Source organism: Papaver somniferum, chromosome 6, assembly GCF_003573695.1.
Source record: "Papaver somniferum cultivar HN1 chromosome 6, ASM357369v1, whole genome shotgun sequence".
In the NCBI taxonomy this organism is placed as follows: Eukaryota; Viridiplantae; Streptophyta; class Magnoliopsida; order Ranunculales; family Papaveraceae; genus Papaver; species Papaver somniferum.
In genome coordinates, this window is record NC_039363.1 from 4,447,961 (window position 1) to 4,470,162 (window position 22,202).

Here is a 22,202-nt window from a genome sequence, read left to right on the forward strand (position 1 = left end):
AATTTATACTATCATTTCAGTTCTTTTGTATATATAAATTTGATATCAATGGAATGAATGGATTGAAGAATTTGTTGTTGAGTGTGGATGATGAATGTATGCAGGTATTGAATTCATAATTCCTGTTGATTTCCGTTAGAAAATGAACTGCCAGTCGGCATTGACGTGGTCAATACTGACTGGCAGTAATTTTTTGATGTTACAAAAAAAGTTCGTAACGACTTCAAGTTGTTTCAAACTGCCACGTAGTAACGACTTGGGAACGTTATTAATGTGCCACGTAGTAACGGCTCATGCCTGTTACGAGCACGATGTTACAAAAAGTTAGTAACCTCCCGCAGCTGTTACTACGTGGCAAATTGTAATGGCTCTCAGCTGTGACGAAGGCCGTTACAACCGAGAATTCGTAACGGCCTCATTGCCGTTATGAAAAAAATGTAACACCCACTTTTGAAACAGGCGAGACCCTCTACAACCCTAATTCGTAACAGCTCATTTCTGTTTCAAATCCCAGAATTTGGTGTAGTGTAACGATTCTTCTCATTTCATTGTCACCAAAATCTTCTCTGACATCGCCCTTTGGAGGAGGGATAAAACTTAATTGTTGCCAATGCGGATCTATATCGCTTAAAGGGATTATGCCATGTTCATACTTAACTATCATGTGGCCACAAGGAAGTCCCATAGACTTCATCATGTTGCAAACACACACCTCGTCCGGCTTGGATCCCCATACGTTGATCAAATTCACCTCAACCATTAACCTCTTAATACAAGCATGTGAAACATTATAGTGGAGTCCCTTGAAAAACCGAAGGTCCTCCATTTTCTTGATGTTACCACCTTTGTCTACAATCTTTTTGTACTTCATGGTGCGGCTTTTTTGAAACTTCTCTTTAATTCTATCAATCTCGTGGTTTGAAGTAAATCTCCATTGAGTTAGACAAAACCACAAAATTATCGACACATCCAAAAAGATTTTTCTTCAACCGGTGGTGAGCCGATTCTACCAAACTTGTCGCTTGATTCCCAAAGTGTTTATAGTGGTTGGTTAAAGCATAAACGAAGCGCTCTTTGTGCGGTTCCGACCATTGCTCCACCACATACGTTACAATATCCTCGGGATATTCGAGGCTAGACCAATGTTTGATAAATTGCGCAAGATTTAGATTATACTCTTCTTCGGTGAGAGACCAAGTCAATGCCTCCCATTCCCCGGAGAAAGCAACCCATTTAGCGTAATTTATGGTGTATTGTTTATCGAATTCGTCTTTTGCATCCGATTGTTCATCTTCCGGTTACGGTAGCTTACTAATCTCTTCAAATGCTTTCCTCTTAGGTGGACAAAGTTGAGGCTTGCACCTATTCATCACATTGCACCATATATGAAACGTACAAAGCATATTATGTGCCAATGAGAAGACTCTCTCTATTTCATCAATGCTACGTCATTGTCCGTCACTATAACCCTGGGGATATCATCATCTCGGTAGATCGCTTTCACTTGTTGTAGCGCCCAAGTGTAACTTGGTTCTTTCTCGCCCTTTAGAAGAAAAAAAAAAAGCAACGGTAAACGGTGACTTCGTCGTCGTACGACCAACAATGTTCAACAATGGCATCTCGTATTTGTTAGTCTTGTAAGTGCAATCCATTATAAGAACTTCATGGATGCATTGAGCCAATTAAACACTCTTCGGATGAGCAATGAAGAGATGATTTATTTCTTATTCCGGACCTACCTTCTTTTGAACCGCGCAACCTTTCTATTGAGCCAACAAAAACAATTGTTGCGTGACTTGTCTATCCTTCCATTCATTCCTTTTAATTGTCTCAATTGCATTGTAAATGGTGGACAAAGATGATATGTTATCCTTGTTATCATCTTTTAATAAGCGAAGCATATTAAGTGGTGAAATACCCATTCTCCTATATTTAACTATTTTCTCCATTTCTTGAGGAGTGAGCCTTGCGGCCATTGCATGTCCTTCAAGATCCTCCGGACGAGGGTGGTTATGATGACCTTCCACCTTATCCATAGATAGAACCCATCCATTCCTTTTTTTGTACTTACTAAATACTAGCTTGAAGGGACATTTAATTTTCTTTGAACACGTTGTGTTCTTCCTCGTCGTCTTTCCTTTATACACATAACCCTTCCTCTTGTGACTAACATCCGGATCTCCACTTCTCTCACAAACCATTTCAAAACGAGTTTTTCTTTCTTTTCCATTCAAAACTAATACGCACATGGCTTTCTTGGCATGATATTTAGCGCAATTCTTCGCGCCAATAGGTTCTTCAAATACCAAATCATTGACATAGTGATGGGATGTATCTTCGAACAACATACCAACGGAGAAGGTTGATCATCCATTGGTATAGGTTGGCATTCAGTCTCCAAAAAATGGAACAACATTAATTTCAATCACAAACAAGTTCGGTAACAAGATAATTTTATCACGATAACCGAACTCCAGGTTCGGTTGGTAAAGCAAGTTGACATGTAACCGAACAAATAACAAGTATAAAGTTCGGTTACCTTCCATTTTTAACTAGGTAACAAAATATCACGCTAGAACTTTTGATTTTTTTTGTTTGTTAAGTTCGGTTAGTTATGTTGTTGGGTTCAATTTTGCGAACCAACCGAACTTATTAAACTTAGTATAATCTTATATTATGTATAGTTCGGTTAGATAGTTGGTTGATATGCAGTTTGTGAACCAACCGAACTTTGTACACTAAGTCAAATCTTATTTTATGTAAAGTTCGGTTAGTTATTGGTTGTGAACCAACCGAACTCTGTACACTAAGTCAAATATTAATTTACGTAAAGTTCGGTTAGTTATTGGTTGCGAACCAACCGAACTTCTAGACCCTAAAGTTCGGCGATATTGCGTTCCAACCGAACATTACTTTGTAAATGCTATAAACAAAGTTCGGTAACATGTATGTTAACCGAACGACTAAAAACCTCCATTAAATATCGAGTTCGGTAACCTGCATGTTTGGAAAAAGTAACCGAACTACACTTTCAGATGAGTTCGGTTACCTGTTCTTGACATAAGGTACCGAACAAGCCCAATTATACTCTAAAAATTTATATTTTTTTTAAAGTTTGGAGCAATTCAACCAACATTATCTAAGTTTGAAGCATACCTGGGTACCCAAATACTCTTCCTCCGGTTGTGGTTGGTAAAATCCATCGATTTCCTCTTGAGATTGAGTTTGAGGAAGAATACAATCACCATCTAAGAAATAACTCATATCCGGATCATTGTGAAGATTAAAAAATACTCTAGGAGAGGAAGGAGATGAAGATTCAACTGAGCTTTCATCACTTGAATGCTCAAGATTAGTGAACTCAAAAAAAATTACTTTCCATGTTTTTCGTCTTCATCTTCTCTAACTTTACTCTCTCAATAATTCTACTTCTTTTTAAAAAAAACCATCTGATTTTTTACTCTCACTAATTATCTTTAACTTAAACATTTCACTAATTTTTATTAACTAAAACTAATCATTACCCAAAATTAATCAGGAGGGTAATTTAGTTATTATTAGAAATATCTAGATAAGGGGTGACCTACATTTACTTCTAATGTCTTACTCAAAATAAAACAATAGTCCCAAGAAAAGGTTGGTCCTCAAAAAATCGTTCTAAAATAACACCAAAGGATCAAATATTCAAGTCATGAGATAAATTTTAACTTATAATGTGTCTAAATGCAGCTAGCGGTAAAACGATCTAAAATTTGAGTTACTTTTAAGTTACGAGACAAATTGTGAGTCATGTGGTAACTGATTCATCACCAGCTTTATAACGAATTTTCAGCAGCAAGAAGCATATTATAATCATATGAATGTACAAGAGCCGGTTTATCTATGCTAACGACGCATTCCCAGAGGTTTAATTGGAGCGGAAAATTTGATCTCATTTTTGAAATAAATACAAAAATAAAAGTTGCTCATATGCCACCGTCCATTTGTTGTTCTAATTAATTTGATATAAACCCAAACTCTTTCAGCGAAACTTTGCTGTTTATGTGCGGAATCCCTCCAAAGGTCTCAAATTTAAGATCATCATCAACAATGAGTTGAGTAAAACTTCTAGTTTTCGGGTCGTAACGCCGAAGAATTGATTTGTCGCACCAAACTAACACTTCATTGCTTTTGGTGAGAGCGAACGGTTCATAGAAGTGACAGGCGTGAGTGTCTTCTGCCCACTCTATGTTGACCTCCTTATTCCAACTCCAGTTATGGTAGTAATCATGTCCGCTCATGTTGAAATTGTCGTTCGTCCCCTGAAGCGTATTCTTTTTGAACGTCTATACGTCTACATGGTCATACCAAACATGATCAATAAAACCCAAATTCCCTCCAAAGTTAATAAGCCTATACAACATATCTATATCTTGTTCCTCGGGACGGATACACGGTGGTGGCGAGACTACTCTGAACACTTCATCTTCCAGATCAAAGCAGACAATCTTTTCGTTCTTGTCGTCTTTCCAGTAAAGCACTCCATTCACATGCAGATACAATGAATCAGTGATAACTCCTGCGTCTCTCCACCCACTGCTAGTGCCGTTGCCAAGAGTGCATACTTCAACCCTACCCGTAGTATCGTTTGGGTTACGTAGCCTGTACGGGTACAAGATTCTTACAACGTTGTACTCGTTCCTTGATGGAAGATAGCCAAATCCGCTAACTCCGATACCTGTCTGACCAATTTTAGCTATATAATTGTTGTTTATTTTTGGAAGACTCATGTACTCCATTGTAACGGGATTACAAATATAGATAGGATCTTCGAGACCTTGATGAGGTACCACGAAACAAACTAAGCCATTGCAAGAACCAACCACGACGTTGAAGTCGTCTGTTTTTCTTATAATTGAAGGAAGGTTGATCTTATCGGTACTTTTCTTGTAGGAATACTCTTCATGGCCGGTTTTTTTAATCACATCGTAATCTGCGTACTAAAGTGGTACGTTTTCGTCATACCGTGACGCAATTGAGAATAGAAGACCTAGGACTCGTTTTCTATGGCAGAGAAGATCTCTCCATCTTTTACACACCAATTTGCAATCTTGGACGTAATCATCAGGGATGTGAGAAAGAATTTCTGATACAATATCTTCGTGTACAGCTTCCATGGATGACGAAAATATACTCCAAAGACAGGAAGAAATAAATAGAGGTTTGGTCACCTTTGAGTGCTGACTTCGGTATATATAGGGACAGATTGATAGACAAAGTAATCATACCACTACCAATCCCATTAGGTTTCGATTAGTATTTTAACTATAATTACAACCCCGGAGCAAGTGAGTAAACACGGCTTTTAATTACAGGCCAAGGGCCGAGGCACTAGAGTGCGGCACAGTTAAAAGTATGTATAGTTGCCCAAAAGAAGCCTTCTGGCCTAAAGTAGGTTGCTAATTTGCATTTGTACCTGAAATTGATCTCCCAATTTTAAATATTTGTATGTCCCCAAGTTTGGAAAATTCAAAATCGCTCTAAAATACACGACTAAGTCTCCGAGTTTGTATGTCTCTAATTTATTTTATTTTATTTTTAAGTATCGGAAACACCAGACCACCCAGCCAACATGAAAGGAAAAAGATTCTTCATCGTCAAAAAAAACATTAACAACTCCGTTTCTACGAAAAGGAGATAATATATCACTTTTTCATTTTAGCAGCTTTTTTCCAGAGCCGAAACAGAGAAAGAGTAAATTTCATGTCTTTAGAGAATGAGCTCCGGCTCAAACTGCACACAAATCAAGTGGGCTTTAGTACAAACTGGAGAAAATTCATCCCCATTGTCATCCAGCTGTTCCTTTACATAATTTATAAAGGAAGATACCAGCTTTGGCGGGGTGATGCCAATTTATCGATCCAACAGTCAGGATCTGCTATATGCCCCGCCAGAAACAATATCCCTTTTATAAATTGTGCTCCTTAACAACATCGTCCAAAAAAATGAGAAAGATTAGTTCATCAGGTTGGTGTTCGGATCATTCACTGATGTATATGGAATATAAATTGACGTAGTGTACAAATAATGTGAGATACGCGAGGACACACACGTGCAGCATAGACAGCTTAGTGAGCTCACGTGCACACACAGAAAGCTCACAGCTTAGGAGTAAATGTTTACACCTGACTAACATTGCTGGCATGCTGAAACTCCAAATTGATTCTTACCAAAAAAAAAAAAAACTCCAAACTGATTATGGCCTTTTTTTTCACTCAATGCCAGGAAACTCAAAAATAATTCTGCAACATAAAAAAAAAAAAATACTGTGAAGGTACTCACACTGTATGGCTGACCAGGACAATGGATGAGGAGTTTCATTACCAATAAGCACATCAAAGTGTTTTGATAAGTTCCCATAATACATACCACACTTCCGTGGGGAGGCCAGGTCCAAATTCGCATTCCCAGTTTGTATCTTTAGTTTTCACTGAGAGATACAAACTGAGCTGAACATAAACCAGGAGGTTCTAAAATAATGCCTTGGTACTGAGGAAAGAGAAACAGGGACGTGATGTCACCAGGTATTTCTACAAGTTGGAAAAGCCCACTTCGTTAAGCAAATTGCCATAATTGGAGACTATCCTATCCTTCAGTTAAGAATAGAAGTATTCTTTCCTTGTTCCCCAGCTTGATAAAGGGGGCGGAATGTCAAATGATGAAGAGAGGGCATTAACACGTCCTGGTGCTTAAAAACTAAACAGGCTCCCAAACACCACGCAGGTTAACAAAAACACTAGCCGACATTCTAAAGAGGGCTGAAAATAAGACAAGGACTTTAAGACATAGGACCAAAGATGTGGTTCCTTTTTCTAAACAACAATGAATTCTAAAGGTCGAATAACAGAAGTGGTTCTATAGGGTTGGCTCGATCATAAAATTAATAGTACCAAGATAAAGACAAATGTAATGACGAATTTAGCTATAATACATATCAGACACCTAAGAACATGATATATCTCACTAAATGCTCTTTTTCTGAAGGTCTTCTTCATGTAGGGGCGAATTGCCACGACGTCATTGTCGGAGTAATTCACAGTCGTGGACTTTTTATTAAATTTATTTACTTGACTCCTCAGACCAGAATGTGTCTTAAAATCCTTAAGAAATTACTTCTCAAGCACCCTGAGTCAAAAGTAGAAAATAGATTAGTGAATACCAAAACCCGAATAACTAGATTGCCCATACAGAAGACGACCTCCAATCAGCATGGTAGCGATCAAATTAACAGCTATTGATATCCCTTCTGTAAGTGGGAAACGTAGCGGTTTAAATGACGCTGAAAGATCTTTCAATAAAACGAATAACCTAACCATATGCCAGTATTGTTTTGGAAATTAATTAAGGGAAATCCTTTAAAATTTTACCTAATCAGTGTCTGGGAGGAATTACCATGTGCTGTGCAGTGCAGATATGATATTCCTTTCCATTTGACAAGGTATTGCTTATCAAACATTTGCTTGGAACCTAGCCTGGCCCTGGAGGCATCACTGTCTTATGCCACAGTGGGTCGCGTTTAACAATGTAATATCTTGTCAATGTCATTTAGAGAGCTCATCTGTAGCAGCCAAAAAAAAAGTGACAGAGTTCCAAAGCTGTTAAGGAAGTGCATATGATTATCTGAGTATACAAGAATTGAACTATGCTACAGCTTAAGGATGTTACGTACCAGAATGCTGGGAAGAACCCAAGTGAGATCATGTACTCACTTACATAAATGCTTATACTGCATCCACATTAAACAAGATATGATTCATTCAAACAAGTGGTAAGCTTACATGAAAAAGTTATATAGAGCTACAACTTTTATGCTATTCAGACTTGCTGAACGTACAACTGAAATTTAAATAGTACCATTTCTCCAAATTTCAATAATGACCACATCAACCTCAGCTCACTAAGAGCGGTACATCATTTGTATCCCGCTGGAACACAAATATCACTTCATTAAAGGGGAATCTCATCGACATCATAAATTTATTTTAGATTCTTTCTACTCATGTACAACAGAATCCAAATCAGCAAATACGTTTACCTGAGCCAAGTACCCACTAACTTTTCTTAGTAGGAATTCTATTTACTACAGAAAAGGAAAAACCCACAGAAAGCACTAACCTCCTACAACAACTTCTGGAGCAGAACACTGAGTGAGCTAAACTTTTCTCGACATCAGGGCCCAATACATACATATACAAAGGGTTCGGTAGATGCAGAATATAGACAGATAAATATACAAAAAAGATGATGATAAATTTGACAAAGAAACGATTTCAAACAAAGAGATTGCTATATTCTCAATATGATGATGATGAAGAAGATATTTTTCTTTGTTGTAATTAGGTTTTGATTTAAGTATGATCTCTAAGAGAATTCAAGAACTACTCGGGTACTATTTGTGAAGAGAATAGACATGGAAAAAAATGGCGCTCTTTTTATAAAAACAGTAATTCGTTATTTACAGGTTAATTCACTTTAAGGGCCACTCTCTTTTTTCTGACTTTCGGGTCAACTATTTTGACCCCCAAAATCAAAACCCTAATTTTCAATTTTTAATATCAGAAGAGGAGTTGAGACAGATACCTTGTCGATCACCCATCATCATCATCATCATCATCATCATCATCTTCTTCTTCTTCCTCACCTTCTTCATCTTCTTCGTCAATTGCCTATCCTTGGATGGTTCAATGGTCAAATCCCTCCTTGATATCATCATAATCATTCTTCTTCTTCATCTCCTTCTTCTTACGGGATTGATTCGATTTCTTCTTCCATGAGAGTGGACGAATCTGAATCGGTATAAAGACCACAGCTGATCGGACTGATTTCATAGACGGATTTTTGATAGACGGAGAGCCAGAGACTGAGAGAGCCAGAGAAAACTAAAAATGAAAATGATGGTTTCTCAATGACCAAGTTTCGACTAGGTGGATAGGTTTTCTCGGACCGCAGCGCCAAGTGGTTGGCCCAGTATGCTAGCCTGTATAGGCACGCTCCTAAAAGTAACTTTTGGACGAATTCCGGAAGTAAAAAGCCAAAAGTTTCATTGATAATTTTTTTCACTTTTGTTATGGGGAGGGTTCTTTGGATCAAGTGAGTGGAAAACCGTACTCGTATTCAACCAATTAAATAAAACCGATTCCAAATTATTTATTGAATCGGATAAATTTGCCCTTGATTATTTCACAGATGTATTTCATGATTTCTTTTAACTCAACCACAAGTTCAATCTTCTTACTCATACCACTAACCGTGACGAAAAATCTTAAAAGTATTTTTGAACTTTATTTTGAACAATTTCAACCAAAGTATCTGGGCGCTATCTCACACATTGGACGTGATTTTTTGAATAAAATCCAAACCATAACGGATTTGAAGCTAATATATTGGGGACATGTTTTTCTTACAAAGCTCGACTTTCCTACCGAAAATGAGGGTATTATGAGACATATAACAACATTATCTACTACTTTGAAAATGAGTTGTTGAAAAATCAATTGATTTTTAGCCATTTAAATTAAGATCGGTAGATTGTGAGGTTTTATATTTCAGAATGTTCTTATTTTTGGTAGGCATGTAAAACTTGGTAAGAGAACATGACGCTAGGATATTAGCTTCAAATCCTTTATGGTTTGGTTTTTATTCACAAAAATGAGATAGTGTGAGAATAAAAGTGCGAAGGGATCCTTCCCCTTAAATAAAACCGAGTCTGAACTATTTATTGAATCGGACAAATTTACCCTCAACTACTGTACGAATATATTATACGATTCCTTTTAGCTCAACCACAAATTTAATCTTCTTCCCTATACCTCTAACCGTGATGTAAAAACCCTAAAAATATTTTTGGTTTTTTTTTAACAATTTCAACCAAAGCATCTTCAGGTCATGTTGTTCAAGGTTTTCTCTTATCATTAGATAATCTTGATAAGACCACTAAATTATCCTAACAATTATATTACAGTTGGTCTTGAAGGCGGCTTATGCATTCTCTTTAGGGATTGTGAAGAAAGATTGATTGCTGGGAATAATCTAATGATCACTCGAACAGAAAACAAATGTATAAGTGAATGATGAGGAATCATTGAACCTATATATAGGGATTGTGTTGAGTGAATAGTCGCAATCATTCATGAAACAATACAATGTTTAAGTAGTCACACCTCAATCTGACAAAACTGAAGAGATATCAATCAGTTCGCATGAGTCGTGTGGCTAGGGTTGCGTCGGTGACCCAATAGTAGATTGAAAAGCACATGAAAATTTCGATCGCTCAATTGTTCTGCGCCTATAATCATGTATGTTGAAGATCATATTGGGTATTATAGTTTTATTTGATTTTGATTTTTTGATTTTTTTTTGTTTCGATCAGATTAAGTTGTATTTGTAATAATCGTATTAGATATTGCTCTCGATACAATTATTCACGCCCACAATGTCTTATTTATCTACATCTGAATCTACATCTGAATCACCTCACTATGAAATTAAGATTATATATATATATATATAAATTTGATCAAACACTATGGAGCTCTTAAAAATGGTAAGAGGGAAGAAAATGGGATTTTCTTTAGAAATTTTAGCAACAACATAAGCTTGTCATGGTTTCTAATTGGTGATCTGAATTTCATCCATAACAATAATGAAAAAAAAAAAGTATTCCTCATACTCAATCTGTTATTGATTGTGCTAATGATTTTGATGATAGGAATACTAGGTATTTTCCTTGCAGAGCTAACTATAGGAAAACAAGATCTCAAATAGAAGCTATTCAGGATCCTACAGGTATATGGATTACAGACAGGGAAGGTATTGCTTTTAATCTATTTATGCATTTCTCTAGAATGGCTAAAACTAGCAACCCTAGTGTTGACAACCAGTGTTTTTGAAAATATTAGCCCATGCGCTAATCTGCTTAGAACACATTCTCATGATGAAAGTAAGTATGTTGTTTTCAAAATGAAACCTTGGACCTCTCAAGGTCCTGATGGATTTCCACCTGGTTTTAACCAGAAAATGTGCGATTTTGCAGGGCAAGATACAGTTAAGATGGTTCAAGCTTTTTTCCATAGTAAATTTATGCTAACTGTCCAAAAACTATTGTTGATTTTAGACTCATTAGCTTGTATAATACATCTTACAAAATCATCTCAAAAATTCTGTCTAATAGACTTGAACCTATATTGAACAAGATCATTAGTCTTTACCAAGCTGTCGTTGTTCAAAATAGACTTATGACATATAATATAGTCATAGCTCATGAATTGGTTGATACTATGAAAAAACATAAATCTACTAAAGGATTATTAGCCTTAAAACTGGATATGAGTAAGGCTTTTGATAGGATTGAATGATCTTTTCTTGATAATTGTTTGAAATGTTTAGGATTTCATGATGATTTTTGTGATATAATTATGCAATTTGTGCCTACAATGTCTACTTATATGTTGTTTAATGGTGCACCAGATGATCAATTCAAACCTACAAGAGGTCTGAGACAAGGTGATCCCTTGTATCCTATCGTTTCATCCTCTGAAATGGATTTTTTTTTCTAGAGCTCTCGTTAAAGCTGAGAGTAACAACCTTATAACAAGTATAAAGTTTATACAACTGGTCCATCTGTCTCTCATTTTTTCTTTGCAGATGGCTGCTTGATATTCACAAGAGAAAATCCAAAAGAGGTAAAGCACTTAAACCAAATTGTTGAAATTTTAGTAAAATCTCTGGTCAATCCATAAATTTTGACAAGTTTGGACTAGCCTTTAGCCCTAAAACTTGTAATTATGAAAAAATAGTTATAACCAACATTTTGAACACCAAAAGAATGGGAATTCAAGACAAGTTTCTTGGAGTCCCATTGTTACTGCAGAGAAATGAATCTAATTTTTTTCATATGCTTGATAAGATTGATAATAGACTTCCTACTTGGAAATCTAAGCATCTTAATCAGCGGGCTACAGTAGTTTTAACACAGACAGTCCCAAGCTCTCTTACAACACATCATATGTCAGTTTTTCCAATGCCTAAAAAAACTTACAAACAGAATGGATTCCATCCAGAGAAAATTTTAGTGGAATAAGGACAATATTGTTATAGGTCTTTATTTTAGGAAATGGACTAATATTGCCAATTCAAAAAGCAATGATGATTTAAATATTAGACAATCATTTATTTTTAATCAATATTTTTTGACCAAGTTGGTTTGGAGAATGTTGAAAGATCGAGAAGTTGTACGGGCCCAAATTCTAAAACACAACTACTTCCCTAATGTTTCTCCTCTTTCAGATGATGTTAACAATGATGGAAGCTGGATTTGGAGAGGTGCGTGTCAGGGACTGGAGATCGTTAAGCAGAATTATTGTTGGGAGATTGCTGATAGAACCCAAATCAATATTTGGAAAGACAATTGGATACCTGACACTGAAAAACATGTCCCTTCCAAATTTTGGTCCAATAACCTAGAAACTGTATCTCAAGTTATTGATCCATATACTAATAACAAGCTTATTGTTATTTTTCCTCCTAATGTTACTAAGAAGGTTTATAGGTTTAAAATTACAATGATATGCAGAGATCAAATTAGGTGGAAAAGGACTGGGAATGACAATTTTTATGTTAAATCTGCTTATAATATTCTTTTGCAGAAATCCGAAAAAGGTGTTCAACAAAGTAACCCAAATTTCCCATGGAAAAGACTTTGGAATATGAAAATGCCTCCTAAAGTCTTGCATTTCCTATGGAGATATCCTCGGGATTGTTTGGATACTAGAGATGTCAAATTTGTGAAAATTATTGATGATGTTTTCTCTTTGCGTGGGGCTTGTAAGGAAAATATGCAACATCTACTTGTTGATTGCTTTGTGGCTCACAGAATACGGTTTGCAATGGACTCTTCCATTTTTTATATGCTTAGAAATACAAACTTTATGGACTGGATATCCAATAGTATAAAATCTAATAATTTTTCTAGTGTTTTGATGCAGGAAAAGATCGCATTTGTGAGCTGTGTGGCTTGGCATATATGGAAGCTTAATGTTCTATAATATTTGTAAAAACCCAATTCAGACCCCATGAATTTATTCATACTGTGAAGCAATTCTTGTCAGACATTGAGAAATCTAATGAACCCGTACAGGCAAACAAAACCAGTTTCGTAACTACTGTAGAATGGAAACCACCTAATGGAGATGCTATTAAGTTTAATTTTTGATGTCTCATTCATTAAAGGTTGTATGCCTACCGGTATTGGAATAATAATTTGAAATGGTGCAGGTGCTTTCATTGGAGCAAACGAAAAATGGGTCATTTGTCCAAATATTTTTAAAACATGGTTCTAATGGACGAGTAAAAATTAGTATGGGTGAAATGGACACCAAAAAAATAGCAAGAATGAAACTGGATTCATCCTGACTTAAACTTAAAAAAGAGCGAGGATGGAACTGGATGCATCCTGGTGTAAATTAAAATAAGAAAAAATATTTGAAAATGGGTAGGATGAAACTGTTTACATCCTGACTGTTTTTACATTCTCGTCCATTTAAACAGTATCAAATTTTACACGTCTTTCTCACCAAGTAATTGTTGATTTTGGTTTTTTTAACCAATTTTGTGTGGAGCAAAAGGGAAAATATCATCAGTGGTAGATAAGGAACAAGAAGAAACTATTGCGACACTCAAGGCTATTAAATGGGCAAAGGAGATGAACATTAGCAGGCTGGACTTGGAGGGAGATAACAAAAACGTGGTTGAAGCTGTCAATGGTTCTTTTAGTCAAATAAAATGGAACACAAACAATGTCATACAAGAATGTCTTTATTTACTTGGTAATTTTAATAGTTGAAAATGTACTCATATAAAAAGAGATGTGAATGAGGTAGTGGATGAACTAGCAAAATCTGCAAGAGTCGGTGTTAATTCCATTTGGTGGGATCAACCTCGAGAATTAATCAAGAATAAATCCGGAAAAAATAATGTCAACTCTTAAGCACCCATTAGTGAAACGGAAAATGGGTCATTTGTCCAAATATTTTTAAATCACGGTTTAAATGGACGAGTAAAAAATAGTTTGGATGAAATGACTAAAAAAAAATAGCAAGGATGAAATTGGTTCATCCTAGCTTAAATTTAAAAAATAGCAAGGATGAAACTGGATACATCCTGTGTAAACTAAAAATAAGAAAAAATATTTGAAAATGGGTACGATGAAACTGGTTACATTCTGCCTATTTTTACATTTTTGTCCATTTAAACAGTATCAAAATCTAACTGTCCATTTCACCCATGAATTGTTGATTTTGGTCTTTTTAACCAATTTTGTGTTAGTGAAATTTCTTTCTTATCAAAAAGAAGAAGAAAAAAAAAGAACAATCATAAAATTCTGATATAAATTCGAAATGAGCAATCATCATCAACCGCTAAGCATTGCTGCAATCATTGTAAAATTTCGGGGTAATTTGCGTTACCTCCCCTGTAAAGATTCGTAATTTACATTATTTCTCCTGCAGAAACAAAATTAGTGAAACCTCCTCTCGTCAATAATACCGCTAATTCCAAGTTAGCTGACTCAAACTTATTACACGTGGTTTTTATTTTTTTTGGGTAATTTGCGTTATCTTCACCGTAAAGATTGGGCCTAATAGCACACACAATATATTACCTTCACACCCCACCAAAAAAACTCTTGCAAATAAACAAACATTTAGGCCGGCTTACCATGGCTAGAATTTCCCAGCTACTGTCATTCGCTAATTTAAATACTCCCAAGGTTCCGTTAAGTCTAAGCAATGAAAGCTCCCTGGCAGAAAACTGGATTGTGAAAGTATGGCTCAAGCTCTAACTTAATTCTTATTGGGAGGTAAATAAGAATAAAGTCATGTCTTTAACATGAGCAACCAGTCATCTTTGGAGAAGCAGTGTACAACGAAATACAAAAAATGCTCCACCACATCCCCTGGATTTTTACCTGATGGAAGAGGTGATTGCAAGGAAATGACCTAAAGGACGTCATTCAGTCTGTCGTCAATGGTGTATTTCAGCAGTGATGGTTTATATATTTGGCAAAAATTTAGTTTCTTATCTTGGCGTGGTAATCTACGTGCACACTAGTCGTCTCTACATTGAAATTATGAATGTATATAGTCATATTGGTGATCGTGATTAATGATACTCTGCGAAAAACAACATCAACGACACTATAGATGAGTAGTTGTACTTGTCTATGGGGTTTAGCTGTCAATCAATCATAGGTGTCTATATATGGCTTGGATTTGCTTGAAAATTATTCTATTGGAAGAAAGTAAAACTACCAGACAAGATAGTACTTGATTCAGTTCCCTACCAATGACCTGAGTTTGTGGACAGGAGGAACTGAAATGATGTTTGCACTCCGAAAGGGAAAAATACACACAAATACGTACCCATGTCCTTTGATTCCATAATTGGAAAAAAGAAAAAACAACCAACCCTAGCTAGAAATAAGTGGCTAGATCATCATGACAAGACAATTATTGAAACAACATTCAATCTAAAGTTATTATGGGAATCAAGTAAATCAGGATGATTAATCTAGTTAGACAATGCTAACTAATTAATTAACGACGTCTTGAGGCGGTTTCTCTCTGGGAATTGAGGAAAACAGCAGCAACAGGAGTGCCAAGTTCATTCTCTTCTGCAAATTTTCTAACACTGAATTGATCTCTTGATGCTGAAGCTGACGCTGATGAAGAAGAACCAGTACTATTGATTGCGAGTGATTGTTGTCTGTTTTTTTGTCTGTAAAGAACAAATACAAACCTATGAATCCCAATATATGGCCGTGGCATTTCATAACTTATCACTTCTCTTCCTGCATATTTATAACCACAATAATATATGTAAAACCCACCAATATTATTTAAGTTAATTAGTACATGATCTCGCTTAATATTTATATCACCTACCAAATGAAGCATCTGTTGTTCCTGGAATGTCTGTCACAATCCTGCAGTCGATATAGTGTTAATTCAAGTAAGTTATTGTATCAAAAAATTTAGATCAAACTGATAAATTATGGCTAAATCTAGCCGAAAAAAGAAGAAGAAAAAAAAAACTAATAGAGAAAACTACCAGTGGAGATGTTCCCTCAAGTATGGATCACTAGGACCTGGAACATCTGGGTCTGTCATGACCTGCACTAACGTAGATATTAATTAACTAGCCAAAATGCTAATTGACAGCATTTGCTATAAGAAGAAAACTATATAGTGAATGGTGATGAGATAAGTGTATGTATTACCAGAGTAAAGAAAGATCTCAAATCACCACCTTGAATTTCAACTCTAGGTTTAGCAGTTAAGGAAGGGGGATAAAACTCTCGACCATTCTGAACATGTTTGTTCTGGGGGTAAGTCACTACCATCTTTACAGTTGGGGAGAATGAGTCATCAATAACATCTCCAATCACTTTTCCAACTACTAGAGGATCCATTATATATCTGCAGCTTCCCATACTTGCATGCAATAATTAATTAGGATTAAAAAAAATAGATTGAGGAGAACTTAAATAGAAGATGGAATAGTAGATATGTTTTGGGAACTGATTTTTATAAAGAACATCTATCCTTTTTGATCTATATATGGAATCCAGTAGAAGGGTGATTAATTAAAAAGACACTCATCAGGAGAACTGGAACATCTTTGTCCTTTGTTGCAAATCCAACCACATAGTTTTGGTAAAAATCTTTAAACAGATGAAGTAAGGCGAGTACAGGTACCAGAACATCGCACTAACCTGTTAAATAGTTATATTGCACGTGGTTGCTTGCTTGGATTTCAATTATTCGGTCGTAGGCCATTTTAGCATTTTCCGAGAAAAGGCAAATTACCTATTGCAATTCCCACTAACCTTATAAAGTGCTGCATTATTTGGATGCCCCTACTTACTTTTTGAAGCATTTGCCCCATTTGCATTGGACCATTACCGACTTGATCACATCTCATTGAAAGGGAACACAAATTTTGCCATGCAAAAATTTATAGGCCCTACTAGCAAAATGTTTTTTTTTGCAGATGTGGTCACTGGCCTTTTAAGCATGCTTTCATTGTGTCACCTTCAAGACCAAAATTTTCCACGGAAGTCATCTTGATTCATGATAATGTCAGGGAAATCTAAAGGTGGAGGTCTTGATGTGTTGTTGAAAATCATTTTCCAATCTTGTATTTTCTCATTCGCAACCACAACCACAAGATAAAACCACTTTACAGTCTTAGTTTGGTCACGATATCGATAGGTGATAGGAAGTTGACTTTCTTTCTACACCATACTTTTTATCGCGGGGATTCTCACCCACCGAATCAGCCACATGCAATTAACTATGGCAAACCCAATTACCAGAGAGCATCCGTAGTGGGCGAGTATAACCAAAAATTTGGGATGAGATCGTAACACACTGGGACGGAGTAAAGATCAAATCCCAACCAAATATCAAATTCCAGACCAAATATGGTCGCGACCAAATCCCAAATTCTAATATAGTCGGGCGTAAATTTAAAGTACGCTTGTTGCTGGGCGTAAATTTAAAGTACGCTTGTTAACGGGCGGAGATTTAAATTACGCCCGATGAAAATTCAAATTAAATAAAAAAGAAAAAGAATGAGGCGGACTTTTAAAGTCCGCCTGATGAAAGCCGAAAGAAATGGGGCGGATTTTTAAAGTCCGCCTGATGAAATTTTAATGGGGTGGACTTTTACAGTCCGCCCGATGTAAATTACAAAAAAAAAAAAATTGGGGCGGATTTTTAAGGTCCGCCTGATGAAAGTGGAAAATGGGTTAATCATGTACCGTTGCGTCACAACACGGACTGAACCCAAAATTTGGTCTTTTTTTTTATCTTTGATCTTTGGTTTTGATCGCACCACTGCAGTTGCTCTGAGAGGCCTAAATACCGTCTAACTTGATGAAATATACCTCGAGTCAGGGGCGGAACTACCCTTGGACTAGGGCTTGCTCAAGCCGGCCCCAAAATTGCAAAAAGACATTTTTTTCATAGTCCTTTTTGAGTTGGGCCATTATATGTTTGTAAATTTTACCCTTAAGCCAGCCCAAGAAAAGAGTCAAGTCCTCCCCATAATCAAAGTCTAGTTCCGCCACTGCCTCGAGTTGAAGTAGCGTCCAAATGGATATCAAAAACCATTTATCAGGTTCCATAAAGCCGATGCGAATGTAAAATTTATCGTTTTGTTGATCAAAAATAAATAAAAATAAAGCCAAAGTTAAATAATTAGCAATAAACTCCTTAACATGGTTACAGGGCGGAACTAATCATAGACTTAAAATTTTGATTTTTCACCTTGGTTTTAAGTTTGGCAAAAAATGATCAAGCCTAAACCAAAGGCTTAAGCCACCCCCACCATTCTAATTAGATTTCAAGCCACCCCTACCTATATTTTCCAACTCGGCCACATGGTTAGAGATACATTTGTAGCATCCGTGTTCAAATAATTAGCAATAGAGTACCTAAAGACCAGCACGGCACCAACTGTCCCGCCAAAAATCAATCAATGAGAGAGAATGTGGTTTTCCTAAATGTTAAGCCAGTCAAGATATTGATCAAGAACTCCTTCGAATTACCATAATCTTTAGCAGAATGCTTACACACAAGATAGTGGTACAAACCTGTATCAAGAGAGTAAAATAAAATCCCATCGTCATGCAACCTCGGGAGGTAGATTTTGTTCTCCATTTGCCTAGTTGGAGCAATTGCTGATATGCTGGATGTATGGCTAATAAACAACATATGCCTCCCCAAATGTTTAACTTCAACCCAAACCTTTTCATTGTTGTTCATTGTAAAAATAAGAACCCATTTTCCCAATCGGCATAATAACACACGTAAGGGATGGCTTCTCTTAAATATAGCCCACATTGTTATTAACCATAACCCATATTAATTATAACCCACAGAAATTTTTTGATTTATTAACCAAAGCCCAAATCATAGCCTTAATTATATAAACCGAGTTTAAATCTAGTTAGTTGAGTCGACTCGACATAAAATTAACCTACCGTTTTAAACAAAGCCCTAGATGTTGTTCCTTCTTCCTCTAACAAAAACTAACCTTAGATTTTTTTCTTTTTGAATAATCAGATCATTCTCATCCATTTGGTTTCGTTTGTTTAATTTAGTGCAACTCTTTTTTTTGGTGCAACTTCTTTCTTAAGCTTAAGCTTAAGTTTTTCTCTATCTGCAATTTTTCATTAGCTTAAGATCATTCATAAAAACATATGATTTCTTAAGCTGAAGTTTTTCTTTTGAAGAGAAAAGAACAAGTAGTTGAATAGTACATCATGCAAGGTTTTGTGATTCAAAGAATATTGCCCAAAAAACATGGCTAGTATTTTAAAGTTTATCATTTAATTGATCATCATAAGGACCGGCTTATGATCTTGAAGTAGGTACACGGTGAACCTCTTCCAAAAACGATCTACACATTATAAAGATGGAGTATTAACACAATATTAGATTTTGTTCATCTGTTATGAAAATCGACATGGAAATTGGAACTCCCCACTACACATACACGAGAGAATTTGGATTTAACAACCTTAAGAAACATGCAACTCCTCCGTAGATCATTACCAGTATCACGAGACCCATGATTTGGTGATAAAATCAAATTATCAGTGATCTGATTTGATTTGATTAAAAATTATATAGTACTTATACTTTCCGACTCACTGACTCAGTGATTCATCCTACCTATTCATGGGCTATGAATAAAAATTAAAAGGTCAAATTTATATTTTTAGTCAAAACGTACTGGCCAAAGTCAAGTGAGTTATGGTTAAGAAATGCGTGGGCTATATTTACGAAAAGCCTAAGAGATTACCTTCACACTCCACTAAAAAACTCTTGTAGATAAACTCACAATTAGGCTGAGGTACCATGGCTAGAATTTCCCAACTAGTGCCATTCTCCAATTTAAATACTTCCAAAGTTCCGTTTAAGTCTAAGCAGTAAAAAAGCTCCCCGATGGAAAACTGGATTGTTAAAATTTGGCTCGAAGTCCAAGTTGTTCTTATTGGGAGGTAAATAAATGTTATCGCATTGATAATTTGTCCAAACTATATCTCCACGTTTAATGAAGGCAATTTCAACCGTTCCTGGTATAAATCTATTGATGCCAAAAACTATGCAACCTGAAGAAGTTGGCAAAGATGAGAATGAGGTACCTGAGAAGTGACAATTGTCAGGCAAGTCTGGAAGTGTAACAATTGATTTCGAGAAGGGATTGTAAACGACGATCTTGTTTCTCCAATATCATCTATATCGGCATCCTTGCCTACTACACTAGTACTGGTTGCAGTTGCCTTCTCTGCTTCCTTTCCTAACACATGGTTTCTTGTAATCATCAGCCATTCAGGCGAGGACCACGGGGTTGGTATATCAGGACATGATAAACAATGTAAAACACTTTTATCTTCAAAATCATACTTGTACAAGCTTATTTCCCCGTCCTGTGTAAAATACACACAACCCTTAGGAAAACCCAACTCTGAGGCCAAGCAAGACATGATGATTATTATCACCAAGAAAATACACATAGTCATCCAAACTGTTTACTTCCTCCCAAGCCATAGAAGAGAAATCCAGCTTTCCTATTTCTATGCTGGTTAAAAAGTTTCGGTAAACACCTCTCGGGATGTAATATCTATCAATCATAAAAACTTCACCAAAAGACTCCATGACAATACTTCGGCACGAATAATCCAACGTTCCAGCTACTGATGATACAGACCTAAAATTGTAACGGGTTGGAATACTTTCTTAGTCATAATAACCAATATCAGAACAACCATGTTGTATTGCTATCTCCAACAGGATTCCGCACATTCCCATTATAAATAACTTCCCTTTTAAGGAAAAACATTGACCGAGGATTAAGAGATTCGTCAACGAACTCATGTTTTCTCCATTCTTTTTCTCCAGGGTGACAATAAATAAAAAAGTTACACTCATCATCTCCTGTAAGGTCAACAACCATGGATTCTTTTCCTACATTATCATCATCACCTTCACCATCATTGCTACAACTACTAGTACCACTACTGCTATTACTACTACTCTGAGGAGGTGAAGACATAAAATTTGGTTCTGGTTCCAATGAGGATTTAAATTTGGTAACATGATAGTTTCTAATGAGGCAGGGTTCCATAGGAAACAATCTCCAGGATTGAAATTTGGATCGTCATTCCAACGAATAAGAATGACCACCCATCCATGATGAGATGGTTTCTGCCAAAACTGTTTTTCACTTAATTCTGGTATGAATTTGTTGACAGATTTTTTCATGGGATTACTTATATCATAAAAAATTATGGAACTTACCTTTCTCTTTTCCATGTGGGAAAACAAGCCAAGGTGCTAGCATTGGTGGTGGGGGAAGTTTACGTTTACTTCTTTGGGATGATATCGCTGGTTTTCCCATGGTAGATCAACGGATTTGATTGAAATTGAAAAAAGTTTCTTCTGTTCACTAATTTCAAAAGTAGTTTATATAAGCGAACTGGTTTCTAAAAAATAGCCGTTCTGAGTTTGGTTTGAAATCGGAATGCCAGATTGGTAATTCTAGTTTGACACGAATAAGATGGATGATTACAGATGAGGGCTGAAGGATAACGGGAGTAAGGATAAAAACATCAGACAATAATCTCAAGCCTCTGATTGTTCCATAGTTTACTTCTGCACTAATACTTTAAAGTTTTAATCACTGAACTTTCTTTATTTTGCGTGCTCTAGTTAAGTGTTTTGGTCTCACTTCCTGATTTTGTTTTTACAAGCATATTCTGAGTTGTACATTCAGGGGGAGGTAGTAATAGTTATCATTGTAGTTTCTCCTGAATTGATGAAGAACTTTGAGGTGTGAATTGAGCTGGTGATCCACCTAACTTGTACTTATTCTATGTTGTTTTTGTTTTGTGCAATTTTTTTCCTTTTTCTTCTCATCTCTATCTTTACTTGTTTCCCTCAAATTATATCATGTTGCATTACAAGTGACTTTGTTAACTGGCTGAGTTTCAGATTATTTAGAGATGGACTAATGTCTAATTGGTAACTTCATTTTTGTGACACTCTGTATGCCTAGTTCTCTTCTTAAAATCTTCATACCCAGAGTTGGGCCTAGTG

At 36.0% G+C, this 22,202-nt stretch overlaps 1 protein-coding gene and 1 long non-coding RNA gene across 6 annotated transcripts; both read right to left on the minus strand.

The window, feature by feature from the left end:
- Positions 1-6,007: 6,007 nt before the first annotated feature.
- LOC113286736 lies at positions 6,008-8,927 on the minus strand. Of its 4 annotated transcripts, XR_003329454.1 has the most exons (5): positions 8,620-8,927; positions 7,894-7,964; positions 7,709-7,765; positions 7,407-7,597; positions 6,008-7,164 (listed from the first exon to the last, which is right to left on the minus strand). It is a non-coding gene; the product is annotated as an uncharacterized LOC113286736 (long non-coding RNA). The 4 variants fall into 4 exon arrangements; XR_003329456.1 differs by lacking the exon at positions 7,894-7,964; XR_003329455.1 differs by having other exon boundaries at positions 7,432-7,597; positions 7,894-8,927.
- A 6,426-nt stretch (positions 8,928-15,353) lies between these two features.
- Positions 15,354-16,775, minus strand: LOC113285354 (protein SELF-PRUNING-like). Of its 2 annotated transcripts, none has more exons than XM_026534264.1 (4): positions 16,313-16,775; positions 16,144-16,205; positions 15,978-16,018; positions 15,354-15,810 (listed from the first exon to the last, which is right to left on the minus strand). In XM_026534264.1, the coding sequence occupies exons 1-4, from the start codon at positions 16,523-16,525 to the stop codon at positions 15,626-15,628; spliced, it is 501 nt and encodes a 166-aa protein (XP_026390049.1). In that variant the 5' UTR covers positions 16,526-16,775; the 3' UTR covers positions 15,354-15,625. The 2 variants fall into 2 exon arrangements, with proteins under 2 accessions (XP_026390049.1, XP_026390048.1); XM_026534263.1 differs by having other exon boundaries at positions 15,354-15,883.
- Between the last annotated feature and the right edge of the window lie 5,427 nt (positions 16,776-22,202).